Source organism: Papilio polytes, unplaced genomic scaffold (genome assembly GCF_000836215.1).
Source record: "Papilio polytes unplaced genomic scaffold, Ppol_1.0 DF823868.1, whole genome shotgun sequence".
NCBI lineage: Eukaryota > Metazoa > Arthropoda > Insecta > Lepidoptera > Papilionidae > Papilio > Papilio polytes.
In genome coordinates, this window is record NW_013525336.1 from 1,443,825 (window position 1) to 1,464,272 (window position 20,448).

The following is a 20,448-nucleotide window of genomic DNA, read 5'->3' on the forward strand; positions in this document are numbered from 1 at the left end:
CATTGAAACAATATCTGTTACCTAGTTTATGTAACTTTGTTTAGACTTCCTGTATTGACTAGCAATGGACAGAGTTAGAGTAATTAATTGCTTTATTCTGTGAACTTAATTAAACAGCTTACAGTATAACTGTATTATCTACTTTCGCAACAATTACGAGAATTATTTTTTTTATTATCCTTTGTAAAGTATAAGGTTACATGTACAGCTATCTTAAATAATTTGTTGTTTATATTTAAATTATCATCAACTCACTATTAGGTCATTCTGAGGGCCGAGGCCCTAAGCTATGGGCGAAAAAGTTGGTAATTAAAATAAATTATAAAACATTTCTTTATTCACATTCAGCCCTTAAATGCGACACTTAAAGCAAAAAAATATTAATAAAATAATGGCGCCAAAGCGTCAAATGGCAAAATGTGCTGCGGTTTGGCGGCAATTTTGACATAACAATTTCTATGCGTTTACAAAGACCGTTTAAGGAAAGGTAAATGTTCCGTAGCTATCATGATTTAGCGGGACATGGCGACAGGATTTGCGATAACAGTGGCTTTTTGCCAAATCGAGCAACCGTTCACGAGCACATTGGCTCGACTTTAAGTCTGACGCAATACAATTACTGTAATAATATACTGTGATTTAAGAAATAATTTACCGTTACCATTCATTTTAAGTATGTGTTCAAAACATATATTCTAAGATTATTTTTAATTGTTCCTATGCCAAATACATACATAATAACAACAAAATTTTAATGCCATTTGTATGTTTTGAACCCTATGTTAGCACCGAGACGAGGGAAATGATCATTATTAAAAAAAAACAAATTCTTTAATAGTGGTATGGGAGGAAACTTAGAAACAAAGCTCGATGCTGAAAGCACGCTAAAAAGGTTGAAATAAAGAGGTCTCGACGTGACTTAATAACATGATTTTTCACATAGATTTTTTTTTAAAAAAAGAGATATTACATAGAAATATCACAGACGAAATCACTAAGAAGAAATAATTAAGACTTTCTACGTAACTTGGTATAGAGACATCTAGTGTCCGGTAGCTAAAACTAGAACTGTCATCGCATCTGGTCAATTTTGTCACGCGCGATCCGCTCGCGCATTACACTGCAAATTTTAAATGAAACTATTTTATAGTAAACCAGAACATGCTCCCTATCTAAAAATTTTGTCGTTTTATATTTAATAGCTTGCTATGGCCGCATTGACATTTTGCGTGTTCAATAATTTCGACAAAATAAAAATGAAAGTACCAAATGTGACATGTTGACCTGTTTATAAAATCTGTGTTTTATTTTTAGATTCCTAGGGTACATTTTAAGCAATATTATTTTTTTACAATGTTTAAATATTTTACTGATTGAAGTATCTATTTTTATGTGCTTTCGTTACATTGTGTTGTGTGTGTTCGTAATTTTAATGTTGACTAATTTCATTATTGTGTGATAATTGTGAATTAAACATAGTTGTAATCAAAAGGTTGTTTTGTTAAGAATAGTTTTTATGAAACAAATATACAAAAGAATAATTATTTACATACGTTGACGTTAACTATATTTTTCTAGTTCTAAAGTACTTGTTTTAAAAATGTCTATCGTGAAATGTTGTTTTGAAGCGGGAGAAGGGCATGATTTTTTGGATTCATTTGTTCAAAAATGCACGGACCCAGGATGTAAGTAAATATTATATAAGATTTTATTCATAAAAATCGTTAATTTTAACGTCGTTCATTAAAGTGTTAACTTTTATGACGGTACTATCTTTGTTTAATCAAATTTATTTTTTATTGATCGATAAGATTCTCTTTTAAGTTTCCCGCTTCCAGTATTCGTTCTGTTTCATCCTTGTAACAAAAAAAAAGTTCAGTTATGTAAAACAATTTTTGGCAGAATGGAAATAAATTGTTGTTCCGATACTTTTGTTATAAATATAAATGTAACATTCCTAAAGTTAAATGAAAAAATATGATTTTAGTCTCAATCAAAGATTGCATTGAATTTTTTTTTAGCAAAAACAGAACGCACTTATGTCAAAATCAAAATAGAATTGTGTTGATTTGTGTGACTCATTTAAAAATCAACGCCTAGTTTTAGTTAAAAAGTGCTATTGATTTGTATTTTATCGAGGTTATAGATAATTTGGACAATGGCCCATGGTAAGTCATGTTTTCAGTAATTTTTGATTCTTACGTGAGCAGCAAATACCTAAACCACCTTGACATCTGTTAAGTTTTGTGGCGCCATCTTGGCTTCCTCGCCTGTCATTTTCGTTCGTCGATAGCATTTTTGAGATTCGTGTCGTGTAATTTTACAATAATTAATAGCTAAAATGTAATATGAAGTGTACAGAAAAGTTTGAATATCACTACAATTGATGTTATACGTGTTTCTTTATAATATAAGTTAAAATATAAATGAAACCAACATGTCGATTACAACAGTACAGAACCAAACAAAAACTAATAATGGAACAGCAACGAAGCCTCAGAAGACCTATGGCAAGATTGTGCTCACCCTCCACAACTGTCTTTTACCTGAATCCATTTTTAAACAGACACCATCACAAGTCGATGGACTTGACATTGAAACCGAAACGGACCTACGAATTTTAGGTTGTGAAATGATTCAAACTGCAGGTATCTTACTTAAATTACCCCAAGTAGCGATGGCTACTGGTCAAATGTACTTACAAAGGTTCTATTACTCGAAATCTTTCGTTAGATATCCAATGGAGACTACAGCTATGGGTAGTATATATCTGGCGTCAAAAGTCGAGGAGAAACCATGCAGAATACGTGATGTGATTAATGTTTTCCATCATATAAAACAAGTGAGGGCGCAGAAAAACATTTCACCTTTAATAGTTGATCAAAATTACATAGAACTGAAGAATCAGGTAATTAAAGCGGAGAGGCGGATACTAAAAGAATTGGGCTTCTGTGTACATGTAAAACATCCACACAAACTTATCGTTGTATATCTCCAGCTACTAAAGTATGAAAAGAATAGACAACTCATGCAATTAGCATGGAACTACATGAATGATGCACTCCGAACTGATGTGTTTATGAGATTTGCTCCTGAAACTATTGCCTGTGCTTGCATATATCTGACAGCCCGTAAAATCGGTCTGCCATTACCAAATAATCCCCACTGGTTTCTTTTATTCAAAGTACCTGAAGAGGATATTAGAGAAGTATCTTTAAGAATTTTACAATTGTACAAGAGACTTAAAGTGAATCCCGAAGATTTAGAAAACAAAGTGGATGCTTTAAAGAAAATCTATCAAGCTAACAAATACATACAAGCACAGAAAGAGAGAGAAGCAAAGGCAGAAGAGAAGAAGGCTGATTCTCCAGCTGCATCAACTTCTAAAGACAGTAAACGGGATATTAAAAAAGAGAAGTCTCCAAAAACTCCTCCATTATCAAAGTATCACAGTAGTGGTCATAAGAAACGTGAACGGAGGTCTCGATCTCCTTATGATCGTAAACGAGACTATTCAAGTAAACGGCATAAGTCTCGTTCAAGGGATAGGGAGTTAGATCGTTCCCGGGAAAGAAGAATGGATGATAAGAGAAGTCGGATGATGTCAAGGAAGTATGACGATTATGACCGTGCTAAATCAAGTCGGGATGGACGAGACAGTAGGGATGAAAAGCGGAAACATTAATTGTAAATCACTTTTATTAAATGTATATTACATGAATACATGACCTTAGAATATATAGTGTCTTTGAATTTGTTGTCATTTAACCCTTAAGCAATTTCTGTTAAATTTGTTTTATAACCTACTTAATTATTTTTTTATAATATAAAGTGACAAACGAGTAAGCAGCCATCTCAATCCACCGAAATGGAAAGCGACCGCTGCCCGTAAACATCCGCATTTGCAGATGCGTTGCTACCCTACCCTTAATTGACGGAGGAGACGCACAAAAAGAGGACATTTCTCCTTCCTATGTGTCTCCACCGTCAAATCCACTTTTCCTTCCCATCCTTTCCTCTTGAGAAAAGGGTGGAAAGGGAAAGGGACTAAAATTAGGCCTTCGGCACCACACTCATCAGACGAAACGCGGAATTGATTCCACTCCACACCTGTTTTCTGTGTGGTCATGGTATTATCACCGGTGAGCCAGCCCATTCATGTGAAGATGTTAAAGCGGGCTCTATATATGTGATCTCTCTATATCTACTTATGTATGGAGGAAGGCAATAGAGCAGTTAACTATTGTTCAGATATGTAAAATCCTAAACAACAGTTTTTCACACTGGACACTATCCTTGCAACCTTTAATTATCTCATATTTTACAAATAAGTTATAATAATTTCTAAACACAGTTATGTATTCAAGACTATTATCAAGATTACTACAAATGTAAGTTTTTTTACTTTGTTGATGTATAGGGTTTTTCATTAAAAATTTAAATGTACAATATAATTTGTGCTCATTTAGGCTCTGAATGTGACATAAGTATGTACATATTAAACAAATAAACATATAGTCTTGGATCAATAACTATTATAAAGTTTGAATTACTAAATCGTCACTCAAGTGTGTAGGAGCCTTAGGCCAGTAGCACACTGCAGTGAAAGCGAGTCAAAGCGAAGCGAAGATATGAAAACGAAGCGAAAATGGAATGCTTCAGTCTACATTGTATATAAAATACTAGCTGTTCTCGTGCGGCTTTATCCGCATAAAATTATGAAAGTTTTAATTTTATTGTTTACATGTGTCAAATTGTCAATTGCAAATGTCAAAATGACATGACATGACAAACCTTAGCAATCTTGCTTTTCTCATGTTGGCAGCAACTTATGGTCTCTTTCCCACTTTAGGGTTTTTTATCCAACATGCTTACCCCCTAAGTTTAATGGCGTGAAAATGTAAAGCCTAAAGCGTGACGTAGGTGTAGAGCTTTTTATTAAAAAAAAGGATTTATTCAAAAATATGCTGTAATTGCTGACATCTTAGGCAAAAAAGAAGTGTATGTTTACGCTTTATTATAGTGTTAATATATATAATGTTAATATTTTAAGTTGCGTGTAAGATTTATGTAACATACTTTTCGCGTTGGTTCCGCTTCGCTTCTGCAGTGTGCTATGGGCCTATTACACGGGGATGGGTTTGCCCTTTCCAGCATCTATTTCAGCCGGCCTGGCTAGTTTATATTTAGCACCGCGACACGACACTCGTCTCCGAAGTTCATTGTTTTTGACGAATATTGCTTAGTGAATTTATAGTGATATCGTCTGTGACCTTATTTTATTATTATTACATTATTAAATTGTTTAATAATGATGTTTTTGTGAATGAATTAGACTAAGAAAATGGACTTATTTAATTATTAGTTGTTGATTTATGTTAAATTTTAATCATATTTTATTTATTTAATAATGAATTATTACATCATGACCACGTATCAAGATATTCTATTCATTTGGCACATTATTTTCTAAAATATCACGAAATAATAATTTTATCTTATAGTGTTTTTAACGTTTGAACATGAGTGTGCCGTTTTCATGAAAGTCATTTGAGACAATAAATAGTCAAAAGATGTCTTTTTATACCATCAATAAAATAGTACTTAATGCCATATTTAAGGTCGTTAATAGGACACTAAGAGTAGATAGTATAGTTTTAGTATGAGATACCGCAATAAATAATTGTAGTAATAATGTACGAAAAAGTAACGGCTGCTTACTGAAAAGATTTTTTAATACGTCGATTCGTAAACGCCATTTACAGTTTGACAGATGTTACAACTTTACTGGATTTCGGAATTTAATCGTGGCCTAAGCCTTTAAGAAGTTATATATTTTAATGTCGTTTCAGTATTGGGCCGAGAGTCATTATTCATTATCTATCATAAGCCTTTTTTTGATTACTTAAACTGACCCTAATTAAATCTACTCTAATGCATTGACCACTTAACTCTGAGTACAACAGTCGGAATGACTAACAAATGAACTATCAGTTTTCATTTACATATAAAATTATAAACCACAGATTAAAATTTTAATAAAGATCGGAGTACTTGGATGCTCTTCCTTTACCCTCTACAAAGGTAGGGTAGAGGAAGTCCGAAGAAAGTATGGATGGATTGTGTAAAAGTGGATTTGCTTAAGAAGGGAGTGAATTCAGATGTGACGGCTGATAGAGATGTATGGAAGAACAGCACATACTGTGCCGACCCTCCGTAAGGGATAAGGGCAGGTTGATGATGACTTAGCCACACACTCACTGGTGCTAGTTAGGGTTCATACTGTTAGTGGTTTGCCAGACCAATTATTGAGCGGTTCTAACTACTGGCTAAGTATGAACCGCGTATAACTTGTGATTCACGGGACAGATACTATTTACGCGTTTCGCGTGTTATCAGCGTGATATCTCTGCGTGACATAGTTGCGAGTGACGTGACGCGGGACGGACGTGTCGAGTGTGCTGTGACAATCAGTGATGTGCATAGTTATAGCGGACGCACTTTAAATAAACTATCGCACAACTGTTGTGCGATTGTCGATTGTTTCGCGTCAACTGTTTAGTTGCACAAAAAAAAGTAGTATTTGTATCTCCATATAAGAAGTCGAAGCGAGACTAAGTGATTTTTTCTTGTGTCTAAAACATGTTTCATCCACGTTGTGTGTAGACAAGCTCGTTTGAATGTTTGTTTTGGTATATAATGCATGTGAAAACAATCGTATGTTAGTTTGATAAAAAATGTAATTCAATAAAAAAATTAAGTACTGTAACACCGAACTGTGTTTACCATAAACAGGACATGTTTTGTAATATTTAATTGTATTTTAATCATACTATATATTATATAAGTTCATATATCTTTAACTTCATTAAGTTAATTAACCGATTGTTATTTCCATAAATAAATTATATCAAACAATAGGCATAAATGATTAAATAGTGCAAAGTTAACAAGTGATCCGATTTAGTTATGCGGTAGCTTAGTGAAAAGTTTTAAGTTGAAAATGTTGCCGATGCGTAAAGTGGCCCATAGAGCATGTTTCATCGTAAGCAGAACTGTCTATATGACATGTAAGTTATGTACCAAAGATATATATAAACTTTACACTTATTGAAATGCAGTATTTTTAACTGACTTCCTAAAATGTGGCTATTTAATATTATAGAGTGATTTAAGACGAAGGTTTATATGTATAACTAGCTGTTGCCCGTGACTTTATGCACGCAATGTTAAGATAAAAAAGTAGCCTATAATATGTCCGTTTATGTCAGCTATCCTTCAGTGAAAGTCCGATCGAAATCGGTCCAGTCGTTTCAGAGATTAACCGAAATAAACGCGGCTTGCGGACAGACAGACAGACAGACAGGTAGACAAAAAATTTTATTGCGATTGTCGTTACTAGCAACACAAATACATCATCTTCCCGAAATCTGGAATTTTTCTTTCGATATTACAAACAGACAATCCATTTTTATTATATAGATATAGTAATTAAATATAATTTTAGAGTCTTCTAATTTGATATCGTAAATAACCACATTTCGGGTTTACATTGTAATAAACAAATAATTAACGAGGTGGTTTAATTTATATTCGGAGAGAAATTTTGTGTTGAAATCATAAACTACACAAGGATAAAGTCGCGGGGAACAGCTAGTATTCTAATACTATCTAAAAGTATCTATACTACTATAATAAAGTGTAAACACACACTTCTTTGTTGCCTAAGATGTCAGCAGTTACAGCATATTTTTGAATAATACTTTTTTAAATAAAAAGCCCTACACTTATGACACGCTTTAGGCTATTTTTCACGCCATATTTGGGATGAAACCCTAATGTGTGAAAGGGACCATAAGTTGCTGCCAACATCAAGAAAACAAGGTTACCATGCTTATTCATCATGTCATGTCATTTTGACATTTGCAATTGATTATTTGACACGTAAACAATAAAATATAATTTTATGCGGATGAAGTCGCACGGGAACAGCTAGTTTTTTTTATATAAATTCACCTGTGTGAAGCCATCGCTAGTTGAAATATAGTAACATATGTTCTTTGTGGGAAAGGAAATCGATTTCCCCTTCCACGTTCAATTAGAAAACTAAGATACTATCGCATATTCATATGTATTCTATATTCAATAGTTTTTTTTACGTTTTACAATGTTAGACATACTGAGAAGCCTCGCATACTTATTAATTTTAAACCAATTTACTCGTAAATAATTCAAGTGTTTTCTTATGTAATGTGTACACCTGGATTATATGAACATTCACTACAAAGTTAAAACAAAGACATTTCTCGCTGTATGTCTGTATGTATGCTTATATTTTTAAAACTACGCAAAAAATTTTGATGATTTTTTTTAATAGATAGAAGGATTCACGAGGAAGGTTTATGTTTGTTATAGTAGAGAGATAGTAATAATTTTAAAGGTTTCTAATGTGATGTAAATGAACACATTTTTATATTACAGTCCATGTGAATCCGGGCGGGTCGCTAGTTCTCTGTTATGTCATTTTTAATACATATATTCTCTTTTCTTCAGGTTGTTGCGGATGTTGTTCCGCTCTAAGGCCGCGATACAAGCGGCTAGTGGACAACATCTTTCCTGCCTCTCCCCAGGATGGACTGGTTAAATCCAATATGGAGAAGCTTACATTCTACTCCCTCTCCAGCCCGGAGAAGCTGGACAGGATCGGGGAGTACCTATTCCAGAAGGCCTCCAGGGATATATACAGGAGGCGTCATGGGTAAGAAATATTTATAACACTACTTTTAACGACTCCCTCCGCGTTAATTAAAAAAAATAAGTTAGCCTATGTCTTCCAAGGTTATGTTCTACATCAGATTTTTAGCAATATCCGTTAAGCTGTTTTGGAAATTCTGTTACAAATAAACTTAGAGTATATTAAATGACATCACATTCGTTGAAATCTCTTCAATCGCTTAGGCTACTTGATGTAGGCTCTGGACAATTCGCAGCCGGAGACCTGGATGCTGAAGAATAGTCTGTCAGGCTCTCTTGCGCCCCTCATGAGCATATATAATATGTAGCGTAGTCAAAACCGCAGATCTGGCGGAAGGTAATCTTGTGCGTTACGTTACGTTATAATAGTCTGGAACTCGTACAGAGTTGATCTCGTCAGTATCACGGTAGAGTGCGAGAATGTTCCCGTGTTCCTGATGTTTGGCAAGAAGAGGTAATCGTGGGGTTTTAGTCGGTGCAAGCCTGACATAACCAACAACCAACCATAATAACGTTGTACTCACGACGTTGACATGCGTAGGCATTTCCCCACGTTAAAAAAAAAGACTCTGGTCATTTCGGAAATGCTCCTTACAGTTGTAAAGAATCGCTTTGTATAACTTCAGTCGACCTAATTTATTTAGATGTCTAATAACGAAGTTAGTTTTAACTCATTGTTTACCTATATTTCTTATAGTAATAAGACAGGAGATTGTTCTTATGTGAAACTTGTAAACAATTCTATTTTATATATAGAAACTAAACAATTCTTTTCTTCCCACCGCATACCTTTACCATTGTTAAAGTAAAGTCTAAACTAAAACAATTTCTAATCTCGTGAAGCGTAGCATTACATGGGTTATACTAACAAATTCCTGTATTCCCGCTATGCTCTAGTGAGAACGCACCCTTATGCTCTGATTGGCATGACTCGACTTGAGTTTCCACTGTCGAAACATCTTGTCAAACACTGCCAACATGCGAGGAAAACTGAGGAGTTTTCGATTTATTTATTTGCTATTGTTCACGATTTCGTCCGCGTGAAAATAAAGAAATATAGCCTATGTTACCGCTGATAACATAGCGTTTTAATGGTGTAAGAATTTTTAAAATCGGTCTAGTAGTTTTTGAGTTATTTTAATACAAATCTTTCCTCTTTATAATATTAGTATGAGAATATATTTAAAACTTAATGCACATAAATTACAAACGGTCAATTAAAACTAAGCTTATCAACTACAAAATTGATTTATGATGTCTTTTTAATTCTCTTTGTTAAAACAGAAATGATAGACTGTATTATGTTACCGGAAATGTATGAAATCCGTAATTCTACACAATTCCTAGGATATATTTAACAAGTAGTTTATAATATTTATAACTAGCATTCGCCTGCCACTCCATCTGCATGGAATTAAAAAAAACAAAGTCAAGTAGCCTATGTGTCCTTACATCTATGCCAAATTCTATCCAGATCCGTTCAGCCGTTTAGGCTATAAAATCTAACATCCATCCACCTAAACTTTCGCATTTATAATATTAGTAAGATTAGTTAGGTGTAAAATATCGACAGTCAACTTTGAATTGAACCATACTTTAATCACTTGAGATAAAGTTTATCTTGAACCACTTAAAGTTATATCTTAACTGCATAGAACGTGTATACTAGTTTACCAACGTTTCAAGGGCGTTATCGTATGATAATAAGAAAACATCACTGTGTTATATTTTCTACTAGCGATCCAACCCTGCTTTTCTCAGGTGGATATTTATTTTTTAAAATATTTTAATGTAATATTAAATACAGACCATGTTAGTATTATAAATGCGAAAGTTTACGATATATGGAACGACTGAGTCGATCTCGATGTTATTTGGGATAGATGTAGAGCTTAGAGCGTCGAGTTTATAAAAAACACACAGGCTACATACTTTTTCTTTTAATTCCACGCGGACGGAGTCACAGACGAAATCTACTAATGTATTAGTGTACCTTTCTTTAGCGAAACTACTTATTAAACTGTTTTTATAATACAAATTTTAAAATATTAGTGTAGAGGTGAATTATCGCGTCATAAAAAGATTTTTCAATAAGTTTTTTATATTTTGACCTCAACATACATTACAAATAGCTTGTCTCTACGACTTTGTCCTTATAAAATTAAACAGAAATCTTACCAATATTATAAATGCGAAAGTTTAGATGGATGAATGGATGTTTGTTAGAGTTTGTAGCCCAAACGGCTAAACGGATTCCGACTAATTTGGTAGAGATGGATAGTCTGGAAGAACATATAGGCTATTCACTTTTTTTTTTAATTTCACGCGGACGGAGTCTCGAGCGAAAGTTAGTAGTGTCTATAATTGCGAATATTGACTTTTATATTATTAAGATTTTGCTATAATATATGTTACAGTTTCGTAATAATCGCCATGGAAGCGATGGACCAATTACTACTGGCGTGCCACTCGCAAACCCTCAATCTATTCGTCGAGAGCTTCCTCAAGATGGTGCAGAAGCTTCTAGAATCTACGGATCCACAGTTACAGATATTGGCAACACAGAGCGTAAGTTCATCATACAAGGACACCAGAAAAAAGACATGTAAACTTTCGATGTACAATCGAGGAAACTCACGGTGTTCCACTTTTAAAAAATTAATTCGTTCATTACGAGAGAAACTCCGCCTCCTTACACAAATAACTTATTAGATAGCAGTACAAAGGATGGGATAATAAATAGAAATTAGCCGTGTCACTAACAGACTTCTATGTAAAGATACATTTATAAGCTTTGTATTGGTTTTTGTTTCGCGTATCATTTCAAAATGTTCAAACAATTGTGGTTTTAGAGGTGGAACACTGTTAGTTTTCTCGACTGTACCTCTTATTTATTTACTAGCTTTCTCCGTGATTGTCTACGTGGAATTAAAAAAGTAAATAGCTTATGTGTTCTTCTAGAATGTACTTTATATCTATGTCAAATTTCATCGAGATCCGTTCAGTAGTTTACGCTACAAACTCCAACAAATCCATCCATCTAAAGCTATCTATCTTTTGCATTTATAACATTAAGGGCCTATCCCACCACTGGCTGATAGAGGCTCAAATAGCTTAAAAATGAGGTCACTGTCAGATAAGGGAACAAAATCCGATATTTCCATCTCATTACATGTTAGATTGTTATCAGACAATTTACAATTTGCTATGGTTAGCTTTTAGTATGGTTTATTTATTTGTTTATTGTAATCTATTCCTAGTTTGTCCGTTTCGCGAATATAGAAGAGGATACCCCATCTTACCATCGTCGGTACGACTTCTTCGTGTCGAAGTTCTCCGCCATGTGCCACAGCAACCACGGCGACAAGCCCACCAGGGATAAGATCAGACTCGCCGGGATACAGGGCTTGCAGGTATTTCACTAGCTATAGCACCTGACTATTCGCGTCTAATTAAAAGTGTTGCATGTATTCCCAGATTGTAAAGACTTTAGGCTACAAACTAACAAACATACATCTAAACTTTTGCATTTGTAATATTAATAAGATTTACTAGCGTTTGTCCGTGTGGAATAAAATCAAAATTAAGTAGCTTATGTGTTTTTACAGACTGTTTTAAATCTATGCCAAATATCGTCGATATCCATTCAGCTGGTTAAGTTAAAAACATAATAAACATCCATAGACCGATTGTAAATTTTTCTGAAAATAAAAACACCCGCATCCCAGGTCCCTGAGAAATATATGTCAGGGGAGCGACGAGAGCGGCAGAAGCCGCCTAAAAAATAATAAAAAAAATCTAACAAACATCCATGCATTAAAATTTTCGCAAATAATGTTAGTAAGATTGCCAACAAAATATTTTACTGTAGATATACATAGAAATATATATATCCCATGTACGATATTTCGATATTCTAAAGTCTGTTGTCGATGTTTGCGTAGCTAAATTACATATGCGTCGTTATGTATACCATTAAGTTGGCACGTCGTGCGAAAGATTACCCTTGTTAGCGACGTGCCAAATCAAACTACCTCATATATGCACTTGTTTTACTTAGTTTTTTTTTTATTTACAGGGTGTGATAAGAAAAACTGTGTCCGATGATCTTGTGGAAAATATCTGGGAAGCGCAACATATGGACAAAATTGTACCGTCTTTGTTGTATAATATGCAGGTAAAGTTTACTATTTTACTTCTTATTCTTACTTTTTTAATAAACTAGCTGTTCCCGTGTGGCTTCATCCGCATGAAATTATGGAAATTTTATTTCATTGTTTACATTTGTCAAATAATCAATAGCAAATGTCAAAATGACATGACATGACAAACCTTAGCAATCTTGCTTTCTTAATGTTGACAGCAACTTATGGTCTCTTACCCATATTAGGGTTTTTATCTAAAATTTTTACCTCCTAAGTTTAATGTTGTGGAAATATATAGCTTAAATGACGTAAGTGTAGGGCTTTTTATAAAAAAAAAAAAATTCAAAAATATGCTGTAATTGCTGACATCTTAGACAACAAAATGTGTGTTTACGCTTTATTATAATAATAAAAGATGTATCTTTATTTTCCTAAGATGTGTATAAAAGGAAAATAAAACATATGTAAAAGACTTCGTGCGCGAGGAATTAAAAAAAAAACAAAAGTGAGTACCATATGTGTTCTTCCAAACTCTCTTCTACATATATACGAAATTTTATCGAAATCCGATCAACAGTTTAGGCTATAAACTCTAACAAACATCCATCTAAACTTTCAAATTGGTAATATTAGTAAGTATAGATAGATAGTTACCTAGATGGTTAAATTCTTTTATGTTAGTTATGTTCGATATCCCGGGTTGTCCACTCAGTGCGTGTGTCGCGGCAGGTGGCGGAGAAGTACGAGACGGTGTCGTGTATGGAGAGCGAGGGCCGCGACGGCGCGGAGGAGGACCCGACGCGGCTGGCGGAGGCCTGCCTGCGCGAGCTGGTCGGCAGGGCCTCCTTCGGGCATATCCGTAGTGTGCTGCGACCGGTGCTCACGTGAGTACAAAACTGACGAAATATCTATTACAGTAGGACCTCTGTAACTTAAAAACCTCAATAACTTCAAAAAAATAATATGTTCCCTTCCCATCAGAGCCCAAAACCTCTATAACATAGACCCTTGATAACTTAAAACCTCTATAACTTAAAGTATTTTATGTTTCCCTTGAACTTTAACTTATCGAGGTTCTATTGTACCTGTGGCTCGCCATTTTACCCACGTGGAATTAAAAATAATAATAAAAAACATAGCCTATGTTACTCACTGAATTTGAAATCGGCCCAGTGGTTTTTTAATTATTACAATATGTACAAAAGTACAAATCCTTTATTTTTAAGCTATACATATGTCAATACCTTTAGCTCGCGTCCTTTGAGTGTTATTAAAAAAGTAAACTGGTGTTCTTTCAGACTAACCTCTGAATCTATGCTAAATTTCATCGAGATCCGTTGAGCAGTTTAGACTAAACTCTGAAAAACATCCATACATCCAAACTTTCGCAATTTATAATAGACATTACGATAGTCAGATTTTCAGAGCATAATCAAATTTCTTATGTCTTATTGGTTTGCATTTTTGTCCCTTTCTCCCAGGCTACTTTTCAAATTATCTTACCCACGAGTTAAACAGCGTGAAAATGTATATATAAACATAATGTGGTTTTAAATTTATACAGAACCTCGATAACTTAAAGTCCAAGGGAAACGCAAAATATTTTAAGTTATAGAGGTTTTAAGTTATCAAGGGTCTTTGTTGTAGAATTTTTGGCTCTGATGAGAAGGGAAAATGTTATTTTTAGTTAGAGAGGTTTTTAAATTGACGAGGTTTGAGTTATCGAGGTTCTATTGTATATTGTATATGGTATTTTGCAGACATTTCGACCGACACGAGCTATGGGTGCCGAACGACTTCGCTGTCCACACTTTCAAGATTATCATGTTCTCTATACAGGTAAAGTCAAAACTAATATAATTTACTAGCTTTTGCCCGCGACTCCGTCCGCGTGGAATTAAAAAAAAACAAAATTGTGTAGCCTATTTCTTCTTCCAGACTATCCTCTACATCTTTACCAAATTTCACCGAAATCCGTTTATCCGTTTAGGCTACAAACTCTAACAAACATCCATCTAAACTTTACATTTATAATATTATTTATTTTATTTATTTAGCTTTATTAAATTCCATACACAAATGTTACAATATATTTGTACAATAACATTATCATGCACTTTTCTCCTATTGTATGGACCCCATTACGGGTAAAAGCCTCCTCCAATTACAGCAGCTTCTATATTTTTTGACATAAAAACATATTTTAATACGTAAATATTTTGATACGGCGTAAAAAGTTGATACATAATAAACACGCATTTTTTTAGCATTTTATCCGCTTAAATATACAATAGCTTATAGTTTGAAATTACAGTAATTATTGATATTTTTTCTAATTTAAACAGTACTATACTATAAATAAAAAAGTATAACTAATGCAATCTGTAGACAGGCTGTGTATTTGTGATAGTTCTTTTATGTACAATGAGTAGTATTTTTTTTTTCTATTTAGTAATATTTTTCATTTTCTTATTTCTGTTAATCCTATTTATGCGATAATACATCGATGAAACATATAAAAAATGGGCTTACAAGCTGTATTTAAGCAATTTACATAGTATTGTTTCAACAAATTGTATATTACAGATTGGTAGATATTATAAATATGAGTTTATGTTCATATGTATTTAATTAAGATTCTAGAAGTTAAACTAATTTGTTAACTAATTATTAGTTTCAGAATGTAACTACATTTACTTAATTATTACTATTTAAAATATTTGTATAAAGTTATTATGATATTTAAGTTGGAGGGTTATGGTCGAATTCTCCCGCGGTGACTGGCCGTACTGGGAGATAGGTGGGAGTGGAGGGTCACTTTTCTTGCTGCATACCGTCTTGCTGTGATGTCTTTGTTTTGCTCTGAGCAGAATCTGTATTAATTAAGTTTAGTTTTGGTTTTTGTAATATGTAATTTCTAATGTTGTTTGATTTATTTTTCTTTGATCGCTGTTTGTTATCTTTTGGAACATTTTGTACGTTATGATGTAATGACTCGGGAGACTCTGACAGGTTTCTCTTGTTTATCTGCGTGCGAGGAGTGTGTTGGCTGCTACTCGATACAATGATTTTGTCGTATTTTATGTAAGCAGTCTTACCTTCTTCTTTTAGTTTAAGTAGTTCGGTTTGTAACTCCTTGCGTTTGATTAAGACATTTATAGGGAAATCTTCCTTTATATAGTAGGGGGTGTTGTTTAGGCAAGACCTGTTTTTCTGAATGGTTAGTTTGAAGCCTAACGTGTTAAACGATATTACAACCGGTCTTATCTTATCGCCTTTTCTCCCTAGTCTCCTGACAGATTCAATATTATTTTTATTACATGGCAGTTTGAAGTAAGTGTGAACAATATTTATTATTATATCTTCTAGTTCATTATAAGATTTTTCATCTTCGTCTACTCCAAATATAACCAGATTTTTGCGTCTACAATATTTCTCTAAACTGTTTATTCTTTTGTTTTGTTCTTCCAATTTTTTCTCTAAAAGTTCACATTTCCTTTCCATCTTTTCAAATTTCTCATTAATATTACTGTTTATTGCATTCTTTATGTCTTCTTTCATATCTAACATGTCTTGTTGTTGTTCTTTGATACCTTGTTGCATTATTAGTAACATCTGCTTAATTTCGTCCATACTGTAAATAGTTTTTACATTGATCCAATATCCGGATAGATGGCAGTACAGCGACGTTGATTTTTATTGATCGTATTTTCTTTTACGTTGTGTTAAAATAATGTAAGATGGCGTTTTGCTAATCCGATCTTAGGTCAGACTCCGGGCAATAGATGGCGCTGCTGCGGTACAATGCTTTTATGCAATTTTGAGGTTACGATTAAATAATAATTTTAATACATATTCACAATTTTCACTTTTGTACCACAGTGAATCTTGCAGAGTTCCCAAACAAACACCATTTTTCACTTTTAGAGGTCCAATGATAGTTCGTAAGCGGTTCACGAGTTACTTATGATGCACCGTATTTAACACAAATATACCATTTTAACGAACTTGTACACTTAATTCTTCATATTAATCTAGTTCATTTCTGCACGATTTAAATAGTTTATCACTTTTCGTATCACTTTAGGTATTTGGTTAATTTTAAAACTACTTTAATTACGAGCACATTGTTAACCGTGGCACAGTGGCGCCTCCACTCATTTATAATATTAGTTAGATTAATTTGATATAATTAAGTACAACAAACACTCGTAATTGTCATACACAATATAAAAAAATCTTTATTCAAAGAAGAAAATGACTTTTTAAACATTTTTTTTTATTAAATATACTTTGCGCTTAAACGCTATTGAGGCTATCTTTACAAAGTAACGTAGGTTATATTTATTATTATTAACTTTCGCCCGTGTCGCCGTCCTCATGGTATTAAAAAAAAACAAAAGTGAATAGTTTATGGTTCTTCTAGATTATCCTCTAAATTTATACCATATGTAATCGAAATCCGTTCAGCAGTTTAGGCTACAAATTCTAACAAACGTCCATCTAAACTTTCGCATTTATAATATTTATGATTTTTTCATTCCACGCGGACGGAGTCGCGGGCGAAAACTAGTAATTAAATAAAAGCGTCCTTAAACCCAATTACGGGTTTATATAGACACTTTGGGTACTACGCTATAAAAAGTAATAGTTGGTAAGATTAGGTTATTTTTAAATTTTTATAATAACTATGATAGAGTTATTTGGAGGACGAAAACCCGGTGCGCCCTACGGGAGTAGGATTAGGGGAGATGATGACGGACGGAGCCGCGGGTAATAGCTAGTTTTAGACAACTTATTTAATTGATACTGTCGCTTTAAACTCAGAGCAACACTTCTCGTCAGGACTCAGGTTGCGCGCCAATTTATCCATACTTCTAGTGACATTGACAGCTGTCAACTAGGGACGTACCGTTTATGACGATAATCTAGAGTTGCACCAATTCTATAGCACGGTACTAGTTTTGTTCTTAACACTAGTTATAAGTAAATATAATAATTGTTCAGGCTCAGTACTCGTACAGCGTGGTGGAGGCGTTAATGCAGCACTTGGACGCGGGCCCCGGCGGCGGCGCGCGCACGCTGGTGCGGGCAGCACGCGCCTCCGTCCTCAGCAACATCGTCGCTATCGCAGCTGCTGATAGCGTTGGTAAGTTATACCTTCTCAATAAACCCGCTAATATTTGTCTAAATAAAATAGATTAGTTTGATAAATAACATATATGAAGTATCGAATTAAATTTCTATAAAAGTAAATGCCATACTTAATAGACAGGTATCGTAGTGACAAGACAAACACACATAGCGAATAATTTGGAACTATCGATATTCGGTTTAAATAATTATCGAACTCGATTAAAAGTATTATTTTCTTATTAACTAATTTATAGGACAAAATCTAGTATTGATTATAGAGTAGAGAATTTAGCGATGACAGAAATGATAGTTAAATCCAATTCGATTACGTACGGCTGTAGTAGTAGTAAACATTTATTTACTCTCATTATTTGTTATGGTCATTATTAATTTGAGAAAACAGTTTTTTTTTCAATTTATAAGTTTTAACTATAAATCTATCGATTCCAACTTCTATGAGAATAAAAATCAATAAAAATAAAAATCGATAAGATTCATGACTGATTTTACACAACTCATCCCTACTAAATTTGAAATGAATTGTCAAACTAATCTAAATTATTTAGACACACTATAAAGGCTAACCTAAATCTATGAAAAATTTCATCGCGATCAGTTCAGCAGTTTAGACTAGAAAATATAACAAATGTCCATCTAAAATTACTCGTTTATAATACTAGCTTTCGCCCGCGACTCCGTCTGCGTAGAATAAAAAAAAAGCATAAGTAAATAGTATTTGTGTTCTAGAATATTCCCTACCTCTATGCCAAATTTCATCGACAGAGAGAAACATAAATCCATTAATGGAATAAATAGTATCCTATATCCGTCTCCTGGCTCTAAGCTACCTCCTCACCAATTTTCAGCCACATCGGTAAAGCCGTTCTTGAGTTAATAGTGTAACTAACACGAGTTTTTTTTTTATATTTATAATTAGTATATATACTTAGTTACAAATTTGTTTTAGTTATTTGTGTTTGTAATTATGTGTAATTTGTATTTTACAGGACCATCAGTGTTGGAAATCATCAATAATCTTCTAACCAACTTGAGGGCTTCTGTGGCTAGAGATTCTGAGGTAATTTTTCTATCTCTTTTTCTCCTATAGAAAAAGCTATACCAATACGTTACTATTCATATTGCTATCTCTCTCTTTTGTATAAAAATAGAGCAAGACGAAACTATACCAGTACTTTACTATCTATATACTATTACTTTACTAACTATATACTATTACTATTGCCATCTCCCTCTTTGGCATAGAAAAAGAGCGAGACAAAGGTAACCAAGTACTACAAATAATAGTGTTTTCTTCTTTCTTTCGTACAGAAATAAAACGAGACGAAACGATAACAGTACTTCATTAACCGTATTGCTGTCTCCCTTTAGTATAGAAAGAGAGCGAGACGAAACTATACCAGTACTTTTCTATTAATATTGCTATCTCTATCTCCCTTGTACAGAAAGAGAGCGAAGAGAAGCTGTACCAGGATGCGCTGATCAACGCGCTGGGAGAGTTCGCGGACCACCTGCCCGACTTCCAGAAGATAGACATCATGATGTTCATCGTCAGCAAGATCCCGAGCGGCCAGCGCGCCGGCAAGACAGCCAAGCCCGACCTGATGCTGCACAGCATACTGCTCAAGTCACTCCTCAAGGTAACGAACACGCACTAACACATGTCTCCATAAAGATGTGTTAATAATTGGATTTAAAATTAATAAAACAACACAAGTCTCCATTGACTCTGTTAATGCCACTTGAGGCGTCTTTGAGTATAGATTAAAAAACATTAAGGGACTACTAAAGGAACCATTTTATTGCAAACAACAGACATACTTACAAACGTTTATTTCGTTGGTGAAAGTTCAATAATCATAAAATCACTCTTAGTTTATCAGTTACTATTAACAAGAATTAATTGTCATAGAAAGGTTCCCTTAGTGATGATGTAGTGAAAAAGTCTATACTAAGGATCCGCCTATGTCATCACTGAAAATAGACTGATTTTATAACATTTCGTAGAATATCAATAAGATATTTACTCATACTTAGAAAATAATATATTTAAAATAGTTAAAAGTGTAATTTTATACTAAAATAATAATTAACAATAATATTAATAAATTTTCAGGTTGGAACCACATATAAAACAACAGAATTAAGCAAGGCTTTCCCAGCTGCGTTCTTAGAAGCGTTACTGCGTTTATCGAGTGCAGGAGAGCCTTGCACCCGAGCCTTACTGCAGCGCATCCTGCACACGCTGCTCGACAGGCGTGGAAACGCTGCTTTACTCGCTGTACCCACGTAAGTTTACTGCATATTAATATTCACTCGACATTACTGCTTCTTACTTTAAATTAATGTTTACTCGACCTTACTGTATCTTACTGTAAATTAATGTTTACTCGAC

General features: G+C 33.9%; 2 protein-coding genes across 2 annotated transcripts in view; both read left to right on the forward strand.

The window, feature by feature from the left end:
* The first annotated feature begins 2,258 nt into the window (after nucleotides 1–2,258).
* On the forward strand, nucleotides 2,259–3,740 carry LOC106103155 (cyclin-L1). The gene has a single exon (XM_013282831.1). It carries the CDS (start codon nucleotides 2,438–2,440, stop codon nucleotides 3,683–3,685), a length of 1,248 nt encoding a protein of 415 aa, XP_013138285.1. The 5' UTR covers nucleotides 2,259–2,437; the 3' UTR covers nucleotides 3,686–3,740.
* Nucleotides 3,741–5,192: 1,452 nt separating this feature from the next.
* LOC106103089 (protein EFR3 homolog cmp44E) overlaps nucleotides 5,193–20,448 on the forward strand; it is a 24,711-nt gene continuing 9,455 nt past the window's right edge. The window contains exons 1-12 of the mRNA XM_013282755.1: nucleotides 5,193–5,264; nucleotides 6,922–7,070; nucleotides 8,554–8,758; nucleotides 11,172–11,322; nucleotides 12,015–12,167; nucleotides 12,833–12,931; nucleotides 13,608–13,783; nucleotides 14,660–14,738; nucleotides 17,907–18,048; nucleotides 19,043–19,113; nucleotides 19,499–19,693; nucleotides 20,170–20,342. Coding sequence (XP_013138209.1) covers nucleotides 7,004–7,070; nucleotides 8,554–8,758; nucleotides 11,172–11,322; nucleotides 12,015–12,167; nucleotides 12,833–12,931; nucleotides 13,608–13,783; nucleotides 14,660–14,738; nucleotides 17,907–18,048; nucleotides 19,043–19,113; nucleotides 19,499–19,693; nucleotides 20,170–20,342 — 1,511 coding nt within the window. The 5' untranslated portion in view covers nucleotides 5,193–5,264; nucleotides 6,922–7,003. The remainder of the gene's footprint in view (nucleotides 5,265–6,921; nucleotides 7,071–8,553; nucleotides 8,759–11,171; nucleotides 11,323–12,014; nucleotides 12,168–12,832; nucleotides 12,932–13,607; nucleotides 13,784–14,659; nucleotides 14,739–17,906; nucleotides 18,049–19,042; nucleotides 19,114–19,498; nucleotides 19,694–20,169; nucleotides 20,343–20,448) is intronic.

Coding starts and splice junctions, on each gene's coding strand:
- LOC106103155 (XM_013282831.1), top strand. CDS start 2,438: ATGTCGATTACAACAGTACAGAACCAAACAAAAACTAATAATGGAACA.